Source organism: Somniosus microcephalus, chromosome 7 (assembly GCF_052327205.1).
Source record: "Somniosus microcephalus isolate GS21.2 chromosome 7, FLI_Smic_1.0, whole genome shotgun sequence".
Lineage (NCBI taxonomy): Eukaryota > Metazoa > Chordata > Chondrichthyes > Squaliformes > Somniosidae > Somniosus > Somniosus microcephalus.
The window spans coordinates 236,018,888-236,040,072 of NC_140993.1; the positions used below are offsets into that span (position 1 = coordinate 236,018,888).

At 50.3% G+C, this 21,185-nt stretch overlaps 1 protein-coding gene across 5 annotated transcripts in view; it reads left to right on the plus strand.

The window, feature by feature from the left end:
- LOC147115157 (sperm-associated antigen 1-like) overlaps nucleotides 1–21,185 on the plus strand; it is a 169,773-nt gene that overhangs the window by 18,008 nt on the left and 130,580 nt on the right. For all 5 annotated transcript variants that reach the window (XM_085993451.1, XM_085993453.1, XM_085993452.1 and 2 more), the window contains 3 exons: nucleotides 17,834–17,959; nucleotides 19,028–19,098; nucleotides 20,976–21,088. In XM_085993451.1, coding sequence (XP_085849577.1) covers nucleotides 17,834–17,959; nucleotides 19,028–19,098; nucleotides 20,976–21,088 — 310 coding nt within the window. The remainder of the gene's footprint in view (nucleotides 1–17,833; nucleotides 17,960–19,027; nucleotides 19,099–20,975; nucleotides 21,089–21,185) is intronic.

Sequence of the window (21,185 nt, forward strand, 5' to 3'; positions counted from 1 at the left end):
AGGCACTTAAGGCAGTTAACAGCTTGTTAACTGCCTGGATAATCTTATTTTAACTGCCTGTTTGGATTTTGCAGCTTTTTCTACGTGCTGCCCGCTGTCAGAAAAACACGCCAGCTGCATTGTGCTGGGTTTAGCGAGGACCTGAATTGTTGACTGCTGCTTGAACAGCTTAAAAGCGGTCCTGCAATCTCTCATACTTTCAGATGTCACAGCTTTGAGGTTTGGGACACATTTTGCAGCTCCACTAATCTTGAGTGTTCAAGCTGAAATCTATCTGCAGTGTGACCTCCTTGGAAAACGCTCTGGCCACTTTGTCTGAGCGCAAACAACCTCCATTCCTCGACAGATATATACCAGTGGTATGGGAACCATTGATATCCTCTCATCCTGGTCGTCGGATTCGGATTAAGAGCAGCCGCGGCAGCAGCACAACAGCAGCAGTGCCAATCTTCTCAGCCACCTGATGATGCAGAGGGCGTCAGTGCAGGCTTGCACCTCACTGCAGGAGAAACCCCCAACACAGGATTTACAGGCTGAAGATGAGTTTCCTCAACATGAGTGAGCAGCAGTGCCAAAGGAGGCGAGACGTAATCGCTGACATCTGCGCAATGCTGCACCAACACCTGGAGCCCAGAGGAGCGTGTGGACACTCCTTACCTGTGGCTGTCAAAGTCACCACCGGACTAGAGTTCTTTGCTTTGGGCTCCTTCCAGGGATCAGCTGCAGACATCAGCGGCATCTCCCAGTCGGCCACACATGCCTGCATCATGCAGGTTACCAATGCCCTCTTTGCAAAGTCGCATAATTACATCCATTTCTCCACGGATGAAGCAAGTGTGACCGTGCGTGCGTTTGGCTTTGCAAATATGGCAGGCTTCCCAAGGGTGCAGGGCATCGTAGACCGCACACGTGGCCATTAGGGCACCCCATCACAACCCAGCTGTATTTGTCAACCGCAAGGGTCTCCACTCCCTTAATGTCCAGCTGGTGTGTAACCACAGGAAGATCATCATGCATGTTTGTGCAAAGTACCCTGGCAGTTGCCATGACTCCTTCATCCTGTGGCAGTCTACTGTGCCTCAGCTCTTCAATCCACCAACACAACTTTCCGGTTGGCTACTTGGCGACAAGGGCTATCCCTGAAAAAGTGACTCTTGACACCGATGAGGCCATCAAACGAGGCTGAGGAGCGGTACAATCTGAGCCACATTTCCACCAGAAGCATCATAGAGCAAACCATCGGCTTGCTCAAAAAGCGATTCCGATGCCTTGATCGATCTGGTGGAGCCCTGCAGTATGCACCAGCCAGGGTGTCCAGAATCATCGTTGTCTGCTGCACAAGTGGCTTGGCACTGCCTGAGGCACAAGTGGCTTGGCACTGCCTGAGGAACAAGTTGCTCAGTGCACAGCCTCCTAAGACGAGGAGGAGGAGGGCATGCCTTGCGGGGCCCGATTTGGCCAATGCAGCAGCACGCGACCACATTGCTGGCCGTCGGGCAAGGGATGCACTCACCTGTGCTAGATTCGCGTAAGCTTACGATTCAACCCCAGGTGGCTGGCATATGGCTATGAATGTGTGGACGACCTTCTTAACACGCCACACATCATCTCTCCAATAAACGGTGCTTTCCTATTACCCACCACCATCATTACAAATGCAAGTCGCCCTGAGCCTTCACTGTGCAACTTCCATTTCTCAGAGCACATAGGCCAAAACTTCAACTCTTAGCCATCACTTTTGTTTAATCACATCACAATAAGGATGACAATCCATACTTTCCTACACAACAAAACACCCAAGTGACTACCCTTGTGACTATTTGTGTGTTAACTTCCTCTTGCGCATGCTTCTACGTGGTGCTTCCCTTGTGGCTTCAGCAGAGGTAGAGGCACCTTGCTCACTTTGATGCTGCGCCTGCTTAGATGCCTTTGGCGGGTGTCTTCTGGGTTTGGGAGCCTGGGAGGGCTCCTCCACAGTCTGCTCTTCCTGCGGCTGTGCAGGGGCTGAGACGGCCATCTCAGTTGGGTGAGGAATCTGGGGCTTTGACCGAAGGCTCCGCAGTGGCATGGTTGTGTGAGCGCTTGGAGAGGAACCCACACTTCCTTGTTGTCTGCTACCAACATCCCTCTCATGGGTCACCCGCACTTCAGTGCTAGCAAGTGGCTGGGGAGCTCCTTGCTGCACATCAGTGGGGCCATGAGGACCCGCCTCTGTACTGACAATCCTCATAACGGGGACGACCATGTACCTCTAGTGTCACCCCTCAATAGATGCCCATCTATTTAGAAGAGTCACCATGTTCTCCTGAGTCTGGCAACTCATCTCCATGGAAGTTGCCACCCTCTCCATGGTGGCACGTTCATGCGCCATTGCCTCCACAAAGGCAGTGCTCATGTTTGAGATGGACACCTCCAGTCTCTGCACACTTGCAGTTACCATGAATGCAAACCCTGTCAGAGACTCCTGCACTTGTTCCTGGAGTTCCAGCACTGCTCTCTTTCTGGATGTCCCCAGAGGCATAAAGTCTATATGTATCTGAGCAGAGCTAGGAGCGTACTGTGATTTTCGACGTGGACTCTCCACTGCTGTCGCTGTTTTCACCATCTGCTGATGCTCACTTGTGAGCTGTGATACATCAGGTGACAACACTATATGTCGCGAAGGACCCGCCGAGGTGTGTGTTTCTGATCTGGTGCTGGGTGTGCTGAGTCATGGTGATGCTGCTCCCTCAGAGGCTGCAGGTTCCTCAGGAGTCGTCCGGCTCTTCCTCCTGGACAGTGGGGAGGGGAGCTCTCGATGGTCCTGTGGGAGAGTAAAGGCATGAGTTAGACATCTGATTTTTAGGTAGCGGACACATCCTATTGTGCAGATGATCCAAAGTCAATCACTATGAACATCATATGCCATTGCAGTCAATCATGAAATCTAAATGAGGGTTGAACATCTATTCTGTCACCAGCTTCTTCTGCTGTGCCTATCTCTCCGTCCTTCACTTCCAGCTCCTCGCCACCTCCCACGATCTCGTGAGCAGCCTCCTCAGCACTTGTCAGTGTCGCCAGGGATGTTTGCCTCCTCCTGTTGACGCTCTCTACCTCTTTATTTTTGTCTATCTTTTCCTGCAAGGAGGGACTGTGAAGAATCTATAACAGAAGCTTAGAGGGAGACCAAGATTGAGTGAGGTGCCACAAGGAAGCTGCCTCCATATGCGTTGTTAGTTGTTGTCATTGCATAACAGTGAGAGCGAGTGTGAGGGGTGCATAGGCAGGATGGTGAAGTGATTCTGTACATGGAGAGAGAGGGATAGGTAAGGGTGCAAGGAAAGTAAGGGTAAGGTGGCATGTGGAGGAGGAGCCTGACAAAGCAGAGTGTTGGTGATGAGAAGGGAGGCAGAGTAAGTGAAGGTAAGTGTGATGTGATACTCACTTTTGATGAGCGCAGAAGATCATTAAACTGTTTTCGGCACTGGACCCAGGTGCGTGAACATAAGGACCTAGCGCTTACCTCCTCGGCAATGTGCAGCCAGGTTGCCTTTGTTTGCTGAGGAGGCTTCCTCCAGCCATCGGGAGGGAACAGCATCTCCCTGCGCCCTCTTACTCCCTCCACAAGAGCTTGGAGGGAGTCCTCATCAAACAGTGGAGCAGCCTTGGCTTTGGCAGCGGTCACTGTAACCTGGGCCCATTCACACAGCAGCAGAAAGGAAATGAGAAGTTGAGGCTACATGGGCCCCTTAAAAACAACTGCAGCAATGATTGGAAAGTATGACATCATCAGTGGACACAACAGACCCGCTCCCACTCATTGGGCTGGGCAGCGCGCACGGCTGGCCTAATGAGGCTACTTAAACTAAAATTGTAAATCGGGAGCGGCTGAAACTGGCAGCGGGACCGGAACCTGCCCACCAGGCAACCTGCCTCCTCCATTAAATTCGCGGCCAAAGAGTCTGCAAAAGGATATAGATAGGTTTAGTGAGTGGGCAAAAATTTGGCAGGTGGAGTATAATGTGGCAAAATGTGAGGTTATCTACTTTGGTCGGAAGAATAAAAAAGCAAAATATTATTTAAATGTTGAGAGACTACAGAATGCTGTGGTACAGAGGGATCTGCATGTCCTCGTACATGAAACACAAAAAGTCAGCATGAAGGTACAGCAAGTATAGCAAAATACTGCGGATGCTGGAAATCTGAAATAACAACAAAAAATGCTGGAAATACTCAGCAGGCCAGGCAGCATTCGTGGAGAGAGAAACAGTTAACGTTTCAGGTCTGGGACCCTTTATCAGAACTGGAAAAAGCTGGAGAAGTAACAGATATTAAGCAGGTGCAGAGACAGGGGGGTGTTAGGAAGGGAGGAAGGAATTGAAAGAACATCCTGTACTTTTGTAAGAGGCAGGAAAGATAAAATGTTGCAAATGGGAGTGGCAAAAATCATAAAGCATGAAAAATGGGGGCAGGGATAATTATCTGAAATTGTTGAACTCGATGTTGAGTCCGGCAGATGAGGTGCTGTTCCTCGAGCTTACGTTGAGCTTCATTGGAACAATGTAATAGGCCGAGGACAGAGAGATCAGAGCGGGAGTGAAGCGGTGAATTAAAGTGATAGGCGACCGGAAGCTCCGGGTCACCCTTACGGACTGAACGGAGGTGTTCCGCAAAGCGGTCGCCCAATCTGCGTTTGGTCTCCCCAATGTAGAGGAGACCGCATCGTGAGCAGCGAATACAGTATACTAAATTGCAAGAAGTACAAGTAAATCGGTGTTTGGGGCCCTGGACAGTGGGAAGGGAGGAGGTAAAAAGGGCATGTGTTGCATCTCCTGCGCTTGCACGGGAAGGTGCCAGGTGAAGGAGAAGGGCTGTTGGGGGTGATTGAGGAGTGGACCAGGGTGTCGCAGAGGGAGCGGTCCTTTCGGAATGCTGAAAGGGGAGGTGAGGGGAAGATGTGTTTGGTGGTGGGATCACGTTGGAGGTGGCGGAAATGACGGAGGATGATCTGTTGAATGTGGAGGCTGGTGGGGTGAAAGGTGAGGACAAGGGGAACCCTATCGTGGTTCTGGGAGGGAGGGGAAGTGGCGAGAGCAGAAGTGCGGGAAATGGAACGGACAGCAAGTAATTAGGAAGGCAAATGGAATGTTGGCCTTTATTACAAGGGGGTGGAGTATAAAAGTAGGGAAGTCTTGCTACAACTGTACAGGGCGTTGATGAGACCGCACCTGGAGTATTGCGTACAATTTTGGTCTCCTTATTTAAGGACGGATATACTTGCATTGGAGGCAGTTCAGAGAAGGTTCACTAGGTTGATTCCTGAGTTGAAGGGATTGTCTTATGAGGAAAGGTTGAGCAGGTTGGGCCTATACTCATTGGAGTTTAGAAGAATGAGAGGGGATCTTATTGAAACATAAGATTCTGAGGAGGCTTGACAGGGTAGATGCTGAGAGGATGTTTCCCCTCGTGGGGGAATCTAGAACTAGGGGGATGGTTTCAGAAGAAGGGGTCGCCCATTTAAAATGGAGATGAGGAGGAGTTTCTTCTCTTAGAGGGTCGCGAATCTTTGGAATTCTCTACCCCAGAAAGCTGTGGAGGCAGAGTCATTAAATATATTCAAGGCGGAGATGGCCAGATTTTTGAGCAACAGTGGAGTCGAGGGTTATCTGGAGCGGGCAGGAAAGTGGAGTTGAGGCCAAGATCAGATCAGCCATTGAATGGCGGAGCAGGCTCGAGGAGCTGAATGGCCTACTCCTGCTCCTATTTCTTATGTTATGTGTTATCAGTGTTTGTTGTATGTGGAGATTGTTATTAAAGGTTGTCCCTTCCTCTGAACAGATCATAACTGTAAAACTCCCATATCTTGAGTTCATAACAAGTTTTTGTGTTAGAGAAAAGAAAGGCCAAGAAATTCAATATCAGTAAAAACCTGCTGGTGCCACCACGGGCTGGTGTTAACAGCTGCTGAAAATGGTGGCACTGGTGGCTAATTAACATTAGCCCAGCGCTAAACTTAGTGTGCAACGCCATTCTGGTGGCGTTAGTCCCAGCAGGAGGCCTCAATGTAGCGTGGCCGTAGCGTTATTGCAGCAAGAACAGTCTTCTCTTAAAGTGAGGCTGTCATTTCAGAAAGCAATTCAGTCTCTTAAAGAGGAACTGCCTTCTGAAATGAAAAAAATAAAAATAATGTAAAAATAGGCAGGTTTTTACCCTTGCAGCTCAGCTGCCTTCTGAAAAAAAAATAACATTAAAAAGAATTTCCAAATGGAGTCTTAGCTCTTAAAGCTGAATTGCCTTCCACACCTTAAAAAAAAATGGGAAAAGTGCTTCAGCACAAATGCAAATGGCTCAGCAAGGCAGGGAAGGGGCACTCAGAGTCTCGCACGCAGCACTCCAGCTTTGTGCAGGGGCTCAACACTGCAAGACAGGCCCTCTACCCACAAGGGCCAGGAGGACCTCCAGAAAGGACGATATGGGACCAAATCACCGAGGCCATCACTGCCAGCAGTGTCGCCCCCCCACCACCTGGCTCCAGTGCCCAAAGAAGCTTCATGACCTCAGACCCGTGGTCAACGTCAGTGAATGCATCTTCAAAAGCCGTCACCTACCAACTGCACTACTAGCCTCACACACTTCTTAATACACAACCCACCCCCGCCCCCATTGCTCACCTACCAACAATCTGTACCAATCACGAGGCACATGTTTTATTCCTAGCTTCACCTCGCCCCCTTGAGGGAGACAGTGCTGGCCATTCCTGTCAGGGGCATTGCTGAGCCCTTGGTCAGCGACAGGGCTGAAAGGATACAAGATGCTGGTATCCTCATACGTTATCCTCCTCGCATGCGCCTCTTACTTTCCCACCCTCCCCTCACCACAACTCCACCCTTGTGCCTTCTTCATTTCACACACCCAGTAAATGCAACCTGGCCGATCACTGGTTGACCAAGAAGAGGGCGAGGAGAGTGAAGAAAAAGAAGAAACACTGTCACTCGATTTCACACTCCCAGCCCCCAGCTCCTTGAGGTCGACCTGCAAGGACATTTGCAGGGCCCCCCACTGAAAGTCTGTAGCCTTCCACCAGCCTTGCTGCAGCCACTGGGGTAGCATTGCGGGACATAAGTAGGATAGGCAAAGGCACACACAAGATAGTCACTAAGGGAATGCATAAGGCTGATAAGTTGATTTCTTGATGTCATTTGGATGGATAGATATATAGGCCTAGAAATTCAGTTGTTAGCGCCAGCCGCTAGCGCCTTAGGAGGAGGAGAAGTGGGGCGCTAAGCGGTTAGCGCCCGGGCGCGGTGCGAGCTACGCCTGGCGAACTTCCGTCAAGATTTAGCGGCGGCGCAAAACAGCAGCGCCCGTTCAGATGCATGCGCAGATCCTGACGTCATTTCATGGTGCAACGCCCTTGGTGCGCCCCGATCCGGAACTTCAGTGGTGCCGCCCTTCTGTGCGCCTGGCGCCCCCAGCGACTGGTAGAGGGGAACGGTTCCCAGTCACTGTGGGGTGCGGGGGGCGCTATTTAAAGGGGACTCCTCCTGCATTATAAGTGGCAGCCATTTTGTGCCAATCCTGTGTGAGAGACAGATATTTGGAGAGAGACAAAGGGAGAGAGCTTTCTGCTTTGACTCAGCGCTCGCACAGGTACTTCTGGCTTCAGGCCAGAGCTTTGCACTTGGATTTAACTTTCAGTGCCATAGCCTAGAAGCGCCACATATAATGGGGGCTGCAATGGGTGGAAACGTTGGCTTTCTGCATTGCATTCAAAGGGCTCAGACTCTGTGAGAGAGTGCCAATCATGGCCAGACGGAGAAGGGCCAACAGGCGTCGGCACAGGAGGCCTTACCCACCCAGGCTATACCGCCAGCAGTTCTCATATCTGAACATGTCTGAGGAGCAGTGTGTTCGGAGGCTGCGATTCAGAAGGGAGGTGGTCACTGGGATCTGCCACCTGCTTCGCAGAGATCTGCAGCCACAGCTGAGGAGCAGGACGTCTCTGTCGGTGGCCGTGAAGGTGACGGTGGCTCTCAACTTCTATGCCACCGGCTCCTTCCAATCCGCTACTGGGGACATTGCCAACATCCAGTTCGCGGTACATTGCTGCATCCGCCAGGTGACCAATGCCCTTTTCAGAAGGACACGTCAGTACATCTCCTTCCCCATGACCCTGGACAAGCAGCAAGAGCATGCAATGGGATTTGGAAGAATATAGGGCTTCCCCATGGTCCAGGGCGCCATTGACTGCACGCATGTGGCTTTGCGGGCACCTCTACAGAATGCCGAGGATTACCGCAACCGGAAGGGCTACCATTCGCTCAACGTCCAGTTGGTGTGTGACCACAGGCAGCTCATACTAGCTGTCAATGCCCGCTTTCCAGGCAGCAGCCACGATGCCTTCATCCTGCGCCAGACTTCTGTGGCAGACATTTTCGAAGCCCAGGCTCACCCACAAGGATGGCTTCTCATGGACAAGGGCTATCCTTTGTGCACCTGGCTGATGACCCCGCTCCGTGCGCCCAGCACCCCTGCTGAAGAGCGATACAGTGACAGCCATCAAGCTACCAGGAACATCATTGAGCACACAATCGGCGTGCTTAAGCAATGGTTCCGCTGTCTGGATCGTTCCGGGGGAGCCCTACAGTACTCGCCTGAGCAAGTCTCCCATTTCGTTGTAGTATGCTGCACAACCTGGCTATCCTCAGGACTCGGCCACTGCCAGCAGACATTGGCGGACCACCGGAGGAGGAGGAGGAGCACCAAGATGGCAGGGAGGCACAAAGTGCAAGGGCTGTCCATCGGCGGCTTATTGCAACTCGGTTCTAGGCCCCCTCTCAGGGAATGGCTTGTGCCAATGAAAGAACATGAGCCGCTCTGCAAACCCTCAGCCGGTCAAGGCAACAAATAGTTCAAATTGCAAACATGGACAATGTGAATGAAGAAAATTTTTTATTGTGCAAACTCTGTGCCCTTCCCGCATGACAAACTAATCCAGATAAACCCCCCAAAAAACAGTCAGACACATAACTGGCTCTCTCAACCTTCAGAAAATGAAAAAAAGTTAAACAAAAATGACTGTGATCCTCGGCCTTCATATAAAAAACAAACACAACATTCCCGGCCCTCATATAAAAAACAAGCACAACAGTCTCGGCCTTCATATATAAAAAAAACATTCTCGGCCTTCATATATAAACACAACATTTGGCCACACCTTCTACTTTTTCCCCTGCGAGGGTGATCCGCCTCGCTTCGGCGAGTGGCCCCTTCCAGCCCTGCAGCTCCTCCTCAATAGGACCCCAGTGGCTGCAGCAAGGCTGGGGGAAGGCTGCTGAGGGTCAGATGGTGAGACGGCAGATGCCCTTGGTGGACGGCCTGGACCAACTCTGGGCCTGGAGGGCCCGGCTGCTGACTGCTCCAACTCTGCTTGGGAGGCAGCAGTCTGTCCTACGGGTGGTGGCAGCTGCAGTGGAGGAGTGACAGTGTTGGCAGCAGGAATGCTGCCAACCTGACAGAGCACAGGCACTCCCTGGTCGGCTGATACACTGGCACTCGCACGGGCCAGCACTGCAGTATGCACAGCAATCTGCTGAAGCACAGGCTGCTGCAGTGCGGCAAGGGCTCCGGCGATGCCTGGCTGATCCAGCGAGGGTGGCAGCAGTTAGTGCCCATGTGGCCCTGATCTGTGTCTGCATCAGACCAGCCAGTGAATGCACAGCACGACTGAGCACTTGGCTAGAAGCCGCCTGTGATGCAGCGAAGTCCTGCTGACTCCTAGTCTGTGCTGCCCCGAATTCCTGAACACTCCTTGCCAGTGACTCTGGAGTCAGGCATCCTTGCCACTGCAGCCATGAGCTCAGTGTGCCTGCGCTCAGCCTCGGCGCCCATTTCACCAAGGAGCCGCACCTCCTCTGCGCTCACCGTAGCAGGTCTGGAGGCTGCACTCACCCTCCGGGGAGAAGGCCGCCGAGCTTCCCCACCCCTCCCGCGTTGCTGCAGCCTGCTGGGCCCCGAAGCTTCACTCTCCTCAGACCCTTCCCCCCTGCTCCCCTCCAGGGAAGACGTGTCCCCATCATGGCCATGGGCTGCCTCGGCTGAGGGTGGCACTGATGGGCCGGCTTCCTCCTCTTCCTCCTCCTCGAATTCAGAATCACTGACAGTGGCAGCTTGAGGGGCCGCCTCCTCACCTGGCGAATCAGCATCTGAAAGCAGGGAGGCACAAGAGTTGCTTTAGAGTGAGGACAGGGCGGCAGCAGCGAGGGAGGCATGAGTGCTGCTATGCACTGCATTGGTTCAAGAGTGGCAAAGGATGCTGGTGTGAGGCACAAGTGGAAAGAGAGAGGTCAAAAAGGTGATGACCTTACCATTGCTGTCCAGAACAGAGTTGGCATCTCCACTGGCAATGGGGCCAATCAGCCGGCCTACCATAATGCGCTCCACACGCTGCTCTAGGTCGCTGAGCTCTTTCAGGTCAGGACAGCCTCCCCCGGTCCGTAGCTGCTGCCTGCGATTGTGGGCCAGCTTGCCCTGCAAGAGAAAGGACGGGCTCTAAGTACAGTGTCAAACCTGATCTTGCCTGCACTGCCTCTCATGGTGGAATAGCCCTGACAGTGTCAAGCCCTGATCTTGCCTGCACTGCCTCCCATGGTGGAATAGCCCTGACAGTGTCAAGCCCTCATCTTGCCTGCACTGCCTCCCATGGTGGAAAAGCCCTGACAGTGTCAAGGCCTGATCTTGCCTGCACTGCCTCCCATGGTGGAATAGCCCTGACAGTGTCAAACCCTCATCTTGCCTGCACTGCCTCCCATGGTGGAATAGCCCTGACAATGTCAAGCCCTGATCTTGCCTGCACTGCCTCCCATGGTGGAATAGCCCTGACGGTGTCAAGCCCTGATCTTGCCTGCACTGCCTCCCATGGTGGAATAGCCCTGACAGTGTCAAGCCCTCATCTTGCCTGCACTGTCTCCCATGGTGGAATAGCCTTGACAGTGTGTAACGTGCTGAATGTGCAAGTGGTTTTCATGAGAGTCCCATAGCTCTTAGATGAGGGCTGGGCATTGGGGCTTTCAGGTCCCTTTGGCCAGAAACTTAGGTGCACATGCAGGGATGAAGAGGATAGTGGAAAGGGTACTCACCCTGACAACCCGAGTGAGGTCGTTGAACTTTTTTCTGCATTGAACTGGAGTCCTGGCAACCATGCTGTTGGTGGTCACCCTGTTTGCCACCTTCCTCCAGGCTTTTTGGTACTCGCTGGGAAGCGGCCTCCTCCCACTGTCAGGGAAGAGGACAGGTCGCCTGCGCTCCACCGCGCCAACCAGTAGCCTCAGGGCACCCTCGCTGAAGCGCTCCGCTCGCTCCCTAGCCTTCTCCATTGTCCTGGGCGTTGAACCAGCAATGGTCAGGCCTTGCTTCAGGGCTGCAGTGTGCAGGGCGTGGCAGCCAAACAAATCGACCCTCCCCCTTTAAGAGCTGACCGACACCAGCGTATCTGCCTTCAATCAGCAACTCGCCACACCTGCGCTGCGCCCACCCTCGGTGTTAGTGCCTCGGCTCGCCGGCTTAGCGCCTTATGATAGTCATGCATCGCCTGCTTTAGAGTAGCAGCAACCTCTTGGGGCGATGCAACTCAATTTCGGCGAAGGTGGCGCTAAGTTGCGCCGGGCGCTAAATTTAGTGAACGCCCTGCTGTAGCGCCCCAAACGTGGCGATACTGAATTTCTAGGCCATAAAGTTGGATTGGAAAGTATGCTTTGTAGTGGCTTTTATTTCAGCATTGTGGCCAAGAGGGCGCTGTGATGGTCAGTAACCGAGGAAAGGTAAGGTGTAGGACAAATGTTGAAAAGGGAATTGGGGTTGTGGTCACTGATACCGCAGGTGGATGATTGCATCCCGGCCAGAAAGGGGTTGTCTGGGTTGTATCCTTCTGCATCTTCCTCTTCTCTCTTTGAGTGGATGCTGTAAATTTGAAATAAAAACAGAAAATGCTGGAAATAATCAGCAGGTCAGGCAGCATCTCGACCTGAGACGTGAACTCTGTTTCTCCACGGATACTGCCTGACTTGCTGAGTATTTCCGGCATTTTCTGCCTTCTCAGAGGCCTTCCTTTACCATCCGAGGCCTTGCAATCATCCAGCAGCATTCCCTGCTTACTTTAAAAAAAACATTTAACATGTATTGCACCAAACCACTACTTAAATAAAAATTTAAAAATCCAGTCCAAAAGCTTAAATGCAAACTTACTTGAAAGATATATGTGTTCCTTTAAGAAGTGCTGACGTCTGTCAGTCTGCTGAAAGCTCGCTTTTCAGACCAGACTTAGGACCCAGCGCTAAACTCAGCGCTAAGGTCGAAGTTCGCAGAGCGTAACGCGAAGTTGGCGTGATGTCACACTCTACATTTGCATCTCCAGGGCCAGCGCCGCCGCCCTCATGAAATGGCGGCTGCTGAGTCCTGCGCCAAAGAAGGGCGTTAGAGTGGCGGCTGCCATTTTTTGCCAGGATAGTGATGCAAATGGGTGGCAGTAAGGTAGGGAATTTCTCCCTCAAAGTATCTAAAATGCCCTGCGTGTAACTCTGCTCTCGTAATATGTTTTTGTGAGTTTCGCAATAGTATAATAATTAAAACTTCACTGACGTTCTGGTTATCTGCTTCTGCATTTGTTTGTTAGTGTGATACTGTCTTGTGTGTTGTGAATTTTGGTTCTGGATTGTTCTCTGAAAATATAATAAAGTAGAATTGTGGGGAGCATAGTGTGGTTCAGGGCAATGGAGCATCAACACATTGCGCAACAGAATGATAAGATGGGCTTACAGCATGATTCTCCATATAGTGAGCTCACTATCTGTTTGTAATCATGAGGAAACTAGATGCTCTCCAGAGGGAAGGAAGGGGAATTGGAGGGGGTGTCATCCCAAGCTGCTCTTCACTTTCTTGGCTAACTATAGAGCAGAATTGGCAGAGGTCTCGGAGCAGGCTTCCAGTCCATCATCGTGGCTCAGTAAAGTGTATGGTAGAGTGAGCCTCCAGGAAGGAACTGGAAACATAATAGAATTCTGTGGAGAAAATTAGTAAGGGCTCTGATTTATTAATAACTTTTAAAAAAATTAAAGAATTAGCACCTTGATGCGCTATCAATTCTAATAAAAGGCTGAGCAGAGTTCAGAATGACAGGCTTTTATTAACTACTGAATTGCACTTCAAACAGATCAGGACTATGCCTCTAGTGGACGACCGAATGCCAGAGAGCTGCCATGCGGCCGTCCTTATACCAGGTAGCCAAGGGCGGAGTCAGCTGAGGCATAGTCAGGCATAACAGTGAAACAAGAGTGAACGACAACAACAATAGTGAACACAGTGAACGACAGTGGTTTACCACATTCACCCCTCGTTTAAAATTAAGTCCGGCGGGGTGAAGTGTATCAAAAGTTCGAGTAGGCGAGTCTGTCGGGCGGCCTCATTTGCCGTCGAGATCTTCGTGGCGACGGTTGCGATGGTACAGATTCCAACGACGTGTCTTGAACGGGGTCGAGCACCGGCGTATCGTCCCCTTTGGTGTTGGGTGGGCGAGTGGACTCCGGCTGGTCCTGGGGTCGCGGCATGCCGTCTACTGGGGTGGAATGGACAGGGGTGAGAATTGGGTCTACTGAATTTTGGGCCGTGTCAAAGGGGGTCGTGGTGGAGGGCAATGGTGACGGGTCAGTGGACCCCGAGGGTGCCAGATCTCTAATGGAGACTGTATCCTCCCGCCCGTCCGAGTATGCCACGTAGGCGTACTGGGGGTTGGCATGGAGGAGGTGAACCTTCTCTACCAGGGGAGCCGTTTTGTGGGACCTTACATGCTTCCTCAGCAGGACGGGCCCTGGGGACGTCAGCCAGTGTGGTAGTGAGGTACCGGATGTGGACCTCCGGGGAAAAACGAACATTCGCTCATGGGGGGTGGCGTTGGTGGCAGTACACAGCAGTGACCGGATGGAGTGGAGCGCATCAGGTAGGACATCCTGCCAACGGGAGGTCAGAAGGCCCCTAGATTTTAAGGCTAGGAGGGCCGCCTTCCAGACCGTCGCGTTCTCTCTTTCAACCTGTCCGTTCCCCCGGGGGTTGTAGCTGGTGGTCCGGCTTGAGGCAATACCTCTCGTGAGCAGGTACTGACGGAGTTCGTCGCTCATGAAGGACGAGCCCCGGTCGCTATGAATATAGCTGGGAAAACCGAACAGAGCAAAGAGGTTGTGCAGGCATTTAATGACCATAGCGGTGGTCATGTCCGGGCAGGGGATGGCGAAAGGGAAACGAGAGTACGCATCAACTATGTTGAGGAAGTACACATTACGGTCAGAGGAGGGGAGGGGCCCTTTAAAGTCGACACTCAGGCGCTCAAAAGGGCGGGTGGCCTTGATCAGGTTTGCTCTGTCAGGCATATAGAAGCGCGGCTTGCACTCTGCACAGACTGGGCAGCTCCTGGTCATGGTCCTGACCTCCTCGATGGAGTAAGGCAGGTTGCGGCCCTTAATGAAATGGAAGAACCTGGTGACCCCCGGGTGGCAGAGGTCGTTGTGGAGGCCCCGTAGTCTATCGATCTGCGCGGTGGCGCATGTGCCTCGCGATAGAGCATCTGAGGGTTCGTTGAGTTTCCCAGGCCGGTACAAGATGTCGTAATTGTAGGTGGAAAGTTCAATTCTCCACCTCAAAATCTTGTCATTTTTGATTTTGCCCCTCTGCTTGTTGTTGAACATGAAAGCGACTGAACGTTGGTCAGTAAGCAGGGTAAATCGTTTTCCAGCCAGGTAGTGCCGCCAGTGGCGCACCGCCTCCACAATGGCCTGGGCTTCTTTTTCCACAGAGGAGTGTCTGAGTTCGGAGCCCTGGAGGGTTCGTGAAAAAAAGGCCATGGGTCTTCCCGCCTGGTTAAGGGTAGCGGCCAGGGCAAAGTCGGATGCATCGCTCTCCACCTGGAAGGGGATGGACTCGTCTACCGAGTGCATGGTGGCCTTGGCAATGTCATCTTTCATACGGTGAAAGGCTGAGCGGGCCTCCGCCGTCAGGGGGAAGGAAGTGGACTTGATAAGTGGACGGGCTTTGTCCGCATAATGAGGGACCCACTGGGCATAATAGGAAAAGAAGCCCAGGCACCTTTTGAGGGCCTTGAGACAGTGGGGCAGGGGAAGTTCCATCAATGGGCGCATCCGGTCAGGGTCAGGACCGATGACTCCGTGTTCCACCACGCAACCAAGGATAGCGAGGCGGGCTGTGCGGAATATGCACTTTTCCTTGTTGTACGTGAGGTTTAGGAGTTGGGCCGTGCGAAGGAACTTATCAAGATTGGCGTCATGGTCCTGCAGGTCATGGCCGCAGATGGTCACGTTGTCCAGGTAGGGAAACGTGGCCTGTAACGCATTCTCATCGACCATCCGGTCCATCTCCCTCTGGAAGACGGAGACACCGTTGGTGACGCCAAAAGGAACCCTGAGGAAGTGAAAAAGACGGCCGTTTGCCTCGAAAGCTGTGTACTGGCGGTCCTCAGGGCGGATAGGGATTTGGTGGTATGCTGCCTTGAGGTCAATGGTCGAGAAAACGCGATATTGCGCTATCTTATTAACCATGTCGGCTATGCGGGGGAGAGGGTATGCGTCCAACTGGGTGTACTTGTTGATAGTCTGGCTGTAGTCGATGACCAGGCGCTGCTTGTTGCCGGTCTTAACGACTACCACCTGAGCTCACCAGGGGCTGGTACTATCCTCAATAATCCCCTCTTTCAGGAGCCGCGTCACCTCAGATCTTATGAAGGATCTGTCCCCGGTGCTGTATCGCCTGCTCTTTGTGGCGATAGGCTTGCAGTCGCGGGTGAGGTTAGCGAACAGCGGGGGGGGGGTGATTTTGAGGGTGGAGAGACTACAGGTGGGGCGCGGCGGGCAATTTTAAAAACTGCTGGTTACAGACAGTGAGCGGGGGAAGAGGTCCACCGTATGTCAAGGTGACACCCTTAAAGTGACAATGAAAGTCCAACCCCAGCAGAACGGCAGCGCAGAGATGTGGCAGGACGAATAGCTTTACATTTTTATAAACGGAGCCCTTCACCGAGAGGGTCACTACGCAGTAGCCGCCAACGTCTGCTGAGTGAGATTTTGAGGCCATGGCGATCCGATGGCGCGTTGGCCGGACCGGGAGGGAATAATGCCGTACCGTATCGGGGTGTATGAAGCTCTCCGTGCTCCCGGAATCAAAAAGGCAAGTTGTGGCGCGGCCATTTACCTGGATGTCCATCGTGGACCTGGCTAGCTGATGGGGTCTGGATTGATCCAGCGTAATGGAGGCCGCTGTGGAGTCGGGAGCGTCGCTGTAGAACCCCGGTGAGGCGGTGGGTGAGTCGGGGGCCCGTTGGCAAAATGGCGGACAAAATGGCGGCGTCGGAGAAGAAGGACAAAATGGCGGCGCCCATGACGATCCCGATCCCCACGAGGCTGGAGGAAGGCAAGATGGCCGCTCCCACGAATCGCACGCGGCGCTGCTGGAGGTAGGGGTCTTCTGACTTCTGCAGACGCCAGCGTAGTGTCCCTTCTTACCGCAGGCAGAGCAGACCGCGTTTTTCGCCGGGCAGCGCGCCCTGGGGTGTTTGGTTTGGCCACAGAAATAACTTTTCTGGCTCGGGCGGGACATCGCTGCAGCAGTTGGGGCCGGGGCGGCGCTGCGTCCCAAGATGGCGGCGGCTGCGACATCCACGAGGCGGCCGCGCGGTCCGGGGAGTAGGCCTCCATGTTCCGATGGGCTACGTCCAACGAAAGGGTGAGTGAAATCGCCGCCTTCAGGTCGAGCTCGCTACTTTCCAGCAGTCGCTGCTGTGTGTGAGTGGACCTGAGGCCCGCAACGAGGGCGTCCCGGATGAGCTCCTCCGTATGTTCCGTGGCTGATACTTGCTTGCATTCGCAGGCTCGGCCGAGTTCCTTCAGCGCCCGTATGTATGCTTCTGTGGGTTCCCCAGGCTGTTGTTTGCGAGACCCCAGGAGATGTCTTGCGTAAACATAGTTGACCGGGCGTGCATATTGCTCCTTCAAAATGTCGATAGCCCCCTGGTAGCTCGTAGCGTCCCGGATAAGGGCAAAAGCTCGGTGGTTTACTTTAGAATTCAGCACCCTGAGCTTGGCGACGGTCTCGCCAGATGCAGCCAGAAAGGACTCAAAACAGTTCAGCCAGTGCGAGAACTTAGCAGTCGAGTCCGGTTCTTGCGGGTCGAGTTCCAGGCACTTGATCTTAAGTATCTGCAGCATCGTTATTATCTTTTTTTTGTCAGTAGTTAATAAAATTGATGCGCTATCAATTCTAATAAAAGGCTGAGCAGAGTTCAGAACGACAGGCTTTTATTAACTACTGAATTGCACTTCAAACAGATCAGGACTATGCCTCTAGTGGACAACCGAATGCCAGAGAGCTGCCATGCGGCCGTCCTTATACCAGGTAGCCAAGGGCGGAGTCAGCTGAGGCATAGTCAGGCATAACGGTGAAACAAGAGTGAACGACAACAACAACAATAGTGAACACAGTGAGCGACAGTGGTTTACCACACACCTTAAGTCAGAATATCAAAAAGTGCTAATGCTACATATTTGAACATAAAATTGTCTAGTGTGATAAGTTACAGTTTTACTTAGTAAGTTGGTGTTTTCAGGTAACGTGTGTAATGTGAATAAATAACTGAATGAAGTACTAAAGTGTTAAAACTGAAGTGTTCAATCACATTTCATCTTTAGGAATTTTACAGTTACAATTTTATAAGACACATGTTTTATTCTAATATTTCTCCCTGTAGATTGATGCAAGCAAGATCCACTATTGTTTTCTTTTCTCATTTTGTTTTGGCTAGAGTTGGACAGATGAAATGAAACAAAAGGAAAATGAAGAAAAATGCAGAAAAACAGCAGCTGGATGTTTCAATCCAGAAAACTGTGCACCTGTCCGTGATGTTAACACTTCAATTTATTCCCACCAGGTAATAGGGGAAATTTTTATAAATTTACGTTCTTTCTTCTGCACCTTCTTCAGCTCCATTTTCTCCTCAAAAAGGCTGTTCTCTGGGATAATTTTTTTTGTTGCAGCTAATGTAAAAGCCACTTTGTAATCATCACGCTTCTGTCTGGTTTCTCCTACTCATTATTCATACATGAAGATTCTGATCTCTCTAGTGCAATCAAATGTGGAGATCAGGCACTTGTCTAATAAAAAAAAATAGCTTCATCTATTGCCGGAGTCCACTCTGTTTATAGTATTTCCAATTGATATGGTTCAATTGAAATTCACTGTGGTTTGATTCAATCAGAATTTTAGTTGGTTAAATATTTGATGAAATAGAAGTTCAAAATAAATTTATGCTTTGTTCGTACTATTTGGAAAGAAAACCTAAATCAGAAATATATTCCAGATATAAACAACATAAGAAGTAGACCTTAAATTGATGGATGTTGTTGTTGGACCCGTCCAGGTTGTGGATGGAGAGGCTGTGTGTGGAGTTTTTCATCTGGTTTTTCGGGTGGGTGGTGGGGAGAAATTTTATATCCAGCACAATAAGATAGCCAGTCAGAACTCACTTGAAATAAGTGAATTTGTCAGGCTTAATTCCAGTAATTGAACCACATAACCTATGTAGATGACAGGTGGCAAACAGTAGAAAAATGGCATCAAGCATAAACAGTTTAGAAATTGAAATTTTCCAGTGTTTCACTGAAAATATTTGTGAAGCTTCTTGTGACTCAAGTGAGCAAATCCACCATACAACATGGTATAGAGGCGTAAAGATCAGGAATGTTCCAGGTTCAGTCCCTAGTCAGTGCCCTCAGTTGATCTCCGCTAGGGCTGAGGTACTGCAGTTGGCCTCAGTGTCCCTGGGCTAGGGAGAAGAAGAAAACAATCCTGTGCCCTCCCCATGTTCCATGCTAGAGAGTGCACATATTCCAGTATTAGTCATTGCCTTCAGTTAGCACATGGGATATGATGTAGCTGGACTTCAGTGAAACACATGTTTTTGTTTCCATATTTGACAGTTGTATTGTTTATTTCACAGAATGGCCTTGGTGAAAAAAAATCAAGAGAAAAGAAAAGAGCTATCCCCAGAGATTACAAAGCATGGGATAAGTATGTTTTTAAGAGCATTTGTTTAATAATTGGGCATAAAAATGATTGACATTGGTAGCTAATATCACTGAGCATATTCTGAGGAACTGATTAAAAAAAATTGTTACATCAGGGACATTTATTTGTGTGATGACTGTTAAGTCTGTGTGTTATATTGAGAATTAATACACAGACCACAAGAGTAAAAATTAACAGGTCTTTACTAGTCGAAGGTCAGGGCGGAACTGCCCAATAAATCATTACACAGCACTTATATACTGGTGTGGTCACCACCGGTATTACAGTATACAGCAGCCAAGATAAAGTAGTGCAACTCTTAAAATAGTTCTCTTAAAGGTGGAACGGTTCTCTTAAAGGTGGAACGGTTACATACACTACAATGACAATAACTGAAACTGTTCACCAGTCGTAAATAATTTTCTTACCATCATATTATTAGAGTTTTTTGAGGATGTAACTAGCAGGGTAGATAAAGGGGAACCAGTGGATGTAGTATATTTGGATTTCCAAAAGGCATTCGATAAGGTGCCACATAAAAGGTTATTACACAAGATAAGGGCTCATGGGGTTGGGGGTAATATAGTAGCATGGGTAGAGGATTGGTTAATGGACAGAAGACAGAGATTAGGGATAATCGGGTTGGCAGGCTGTAACTAGTGGGGTGCCACAAGGATCAGTGCTGGGGCCTCAGCTATTTATAATCTATATTAATGACCTAGATGAAGGGACCGAGTGCAATGTATCCAAGTTTGCTGATGATAGGTGGGAACAGTAAGCTGTGAGGAGAAGAGTCTGCAAAGAGATATAGATAGACTAAGTGAGTGAGCAGTAAGGTGGCAGATGGAGTATAATGTAGGGAAGTGTGAGGTTATTCACTTTGGTAGGAAGAATAGAAAAACAGAATATTTTTTAAATGGTGAGAAACTTTCAAATGTTGGTGTTCAGAGAGATTTGGGAGTTCTCGTGCAAGAAACACAGAAAGCTAGCATGCAGGTACACAGCAAGCAATAAGGAAAGCAAATGGCATGTTGGCCTTTATTGCAAGGGGGTTGGAGTATAAGAGTAAGGAAGTCTTGCTACAATTGTACAGGGCCTTGGTGAGACCACACCTGGAGTACTGTGCACAGTTTTGGTCTCCTTATCTAAGGAAGGATATACTTGCCTTGGAGGCGGTGCAATGAAGGTTCACTAGATTGATTCCTGGGATGAGAGGGCTGTCCTATGATGAGAGATTGTGTAGAATGGGCCTGTACTCTCTGGAGTTTAGAAGAATGAGAGGTGATCTCATTGAAACCTACAAGATTCTGAAGGGGATTGACAGGGTAGATGCTGAGAGGTTGTTCCCCTGGCTGGAGTGTCTAGAACTAGGGGCATATTCTCAGGATAAGGGGTAGGCCATTTAAAACTGAGATGAGGAGGAATTTCTTCACTGAGGGTTGTGAATCTTTGGAATTCTCTGCCCCAGAGGGCTGTGGATGCTGAGTCACTGAGTATATTCAAAGCTGAGATAGATAGATTTTTGGACTTCAGGGGAATCGAGGGATATGGAGATCGGGCGGGAATGTGGAGTTGAGGTCGATGATCAGCCATGATCTTATTGAATGGCGGAGCAGGCTCGAGGGGCCGTATGGCCTACTCCTGCTCTTATTTCTTGTGTTCTTATACTATCATGTATTTTGAAATGAGGCAAAGTAACATGATGGGCCAAAAAATATTATTGTGAGTAACTGATCTAGGACCTGTGAGTGCTTTTGATTCATACTTGAACAGTATTTGAACTGGTACATGTATACTATTCTGTTTTCTGAAGGGCTAATAAGATTATGCCGAAGTTAAATTTAAGAGGCAATTTACGTTGTTCTAAATTTTGATCTCAGATTTGATGTGGAAAAAGAATGTGCCAAAATTGATGAAGGCCAGCAAGAAATTAAATCCAAAACTATCTTCAATGATGTCATTTCTGGAATAGGGAAGGAAATTAACACAACAGGTAATTATGCTTGAACCATGGAAAATCATGTACTTTCGTGCTAGTCTATATAGTTAAAAATCTTGTCACTTATCTTTGCTCCTCATCTTCAAAGAGA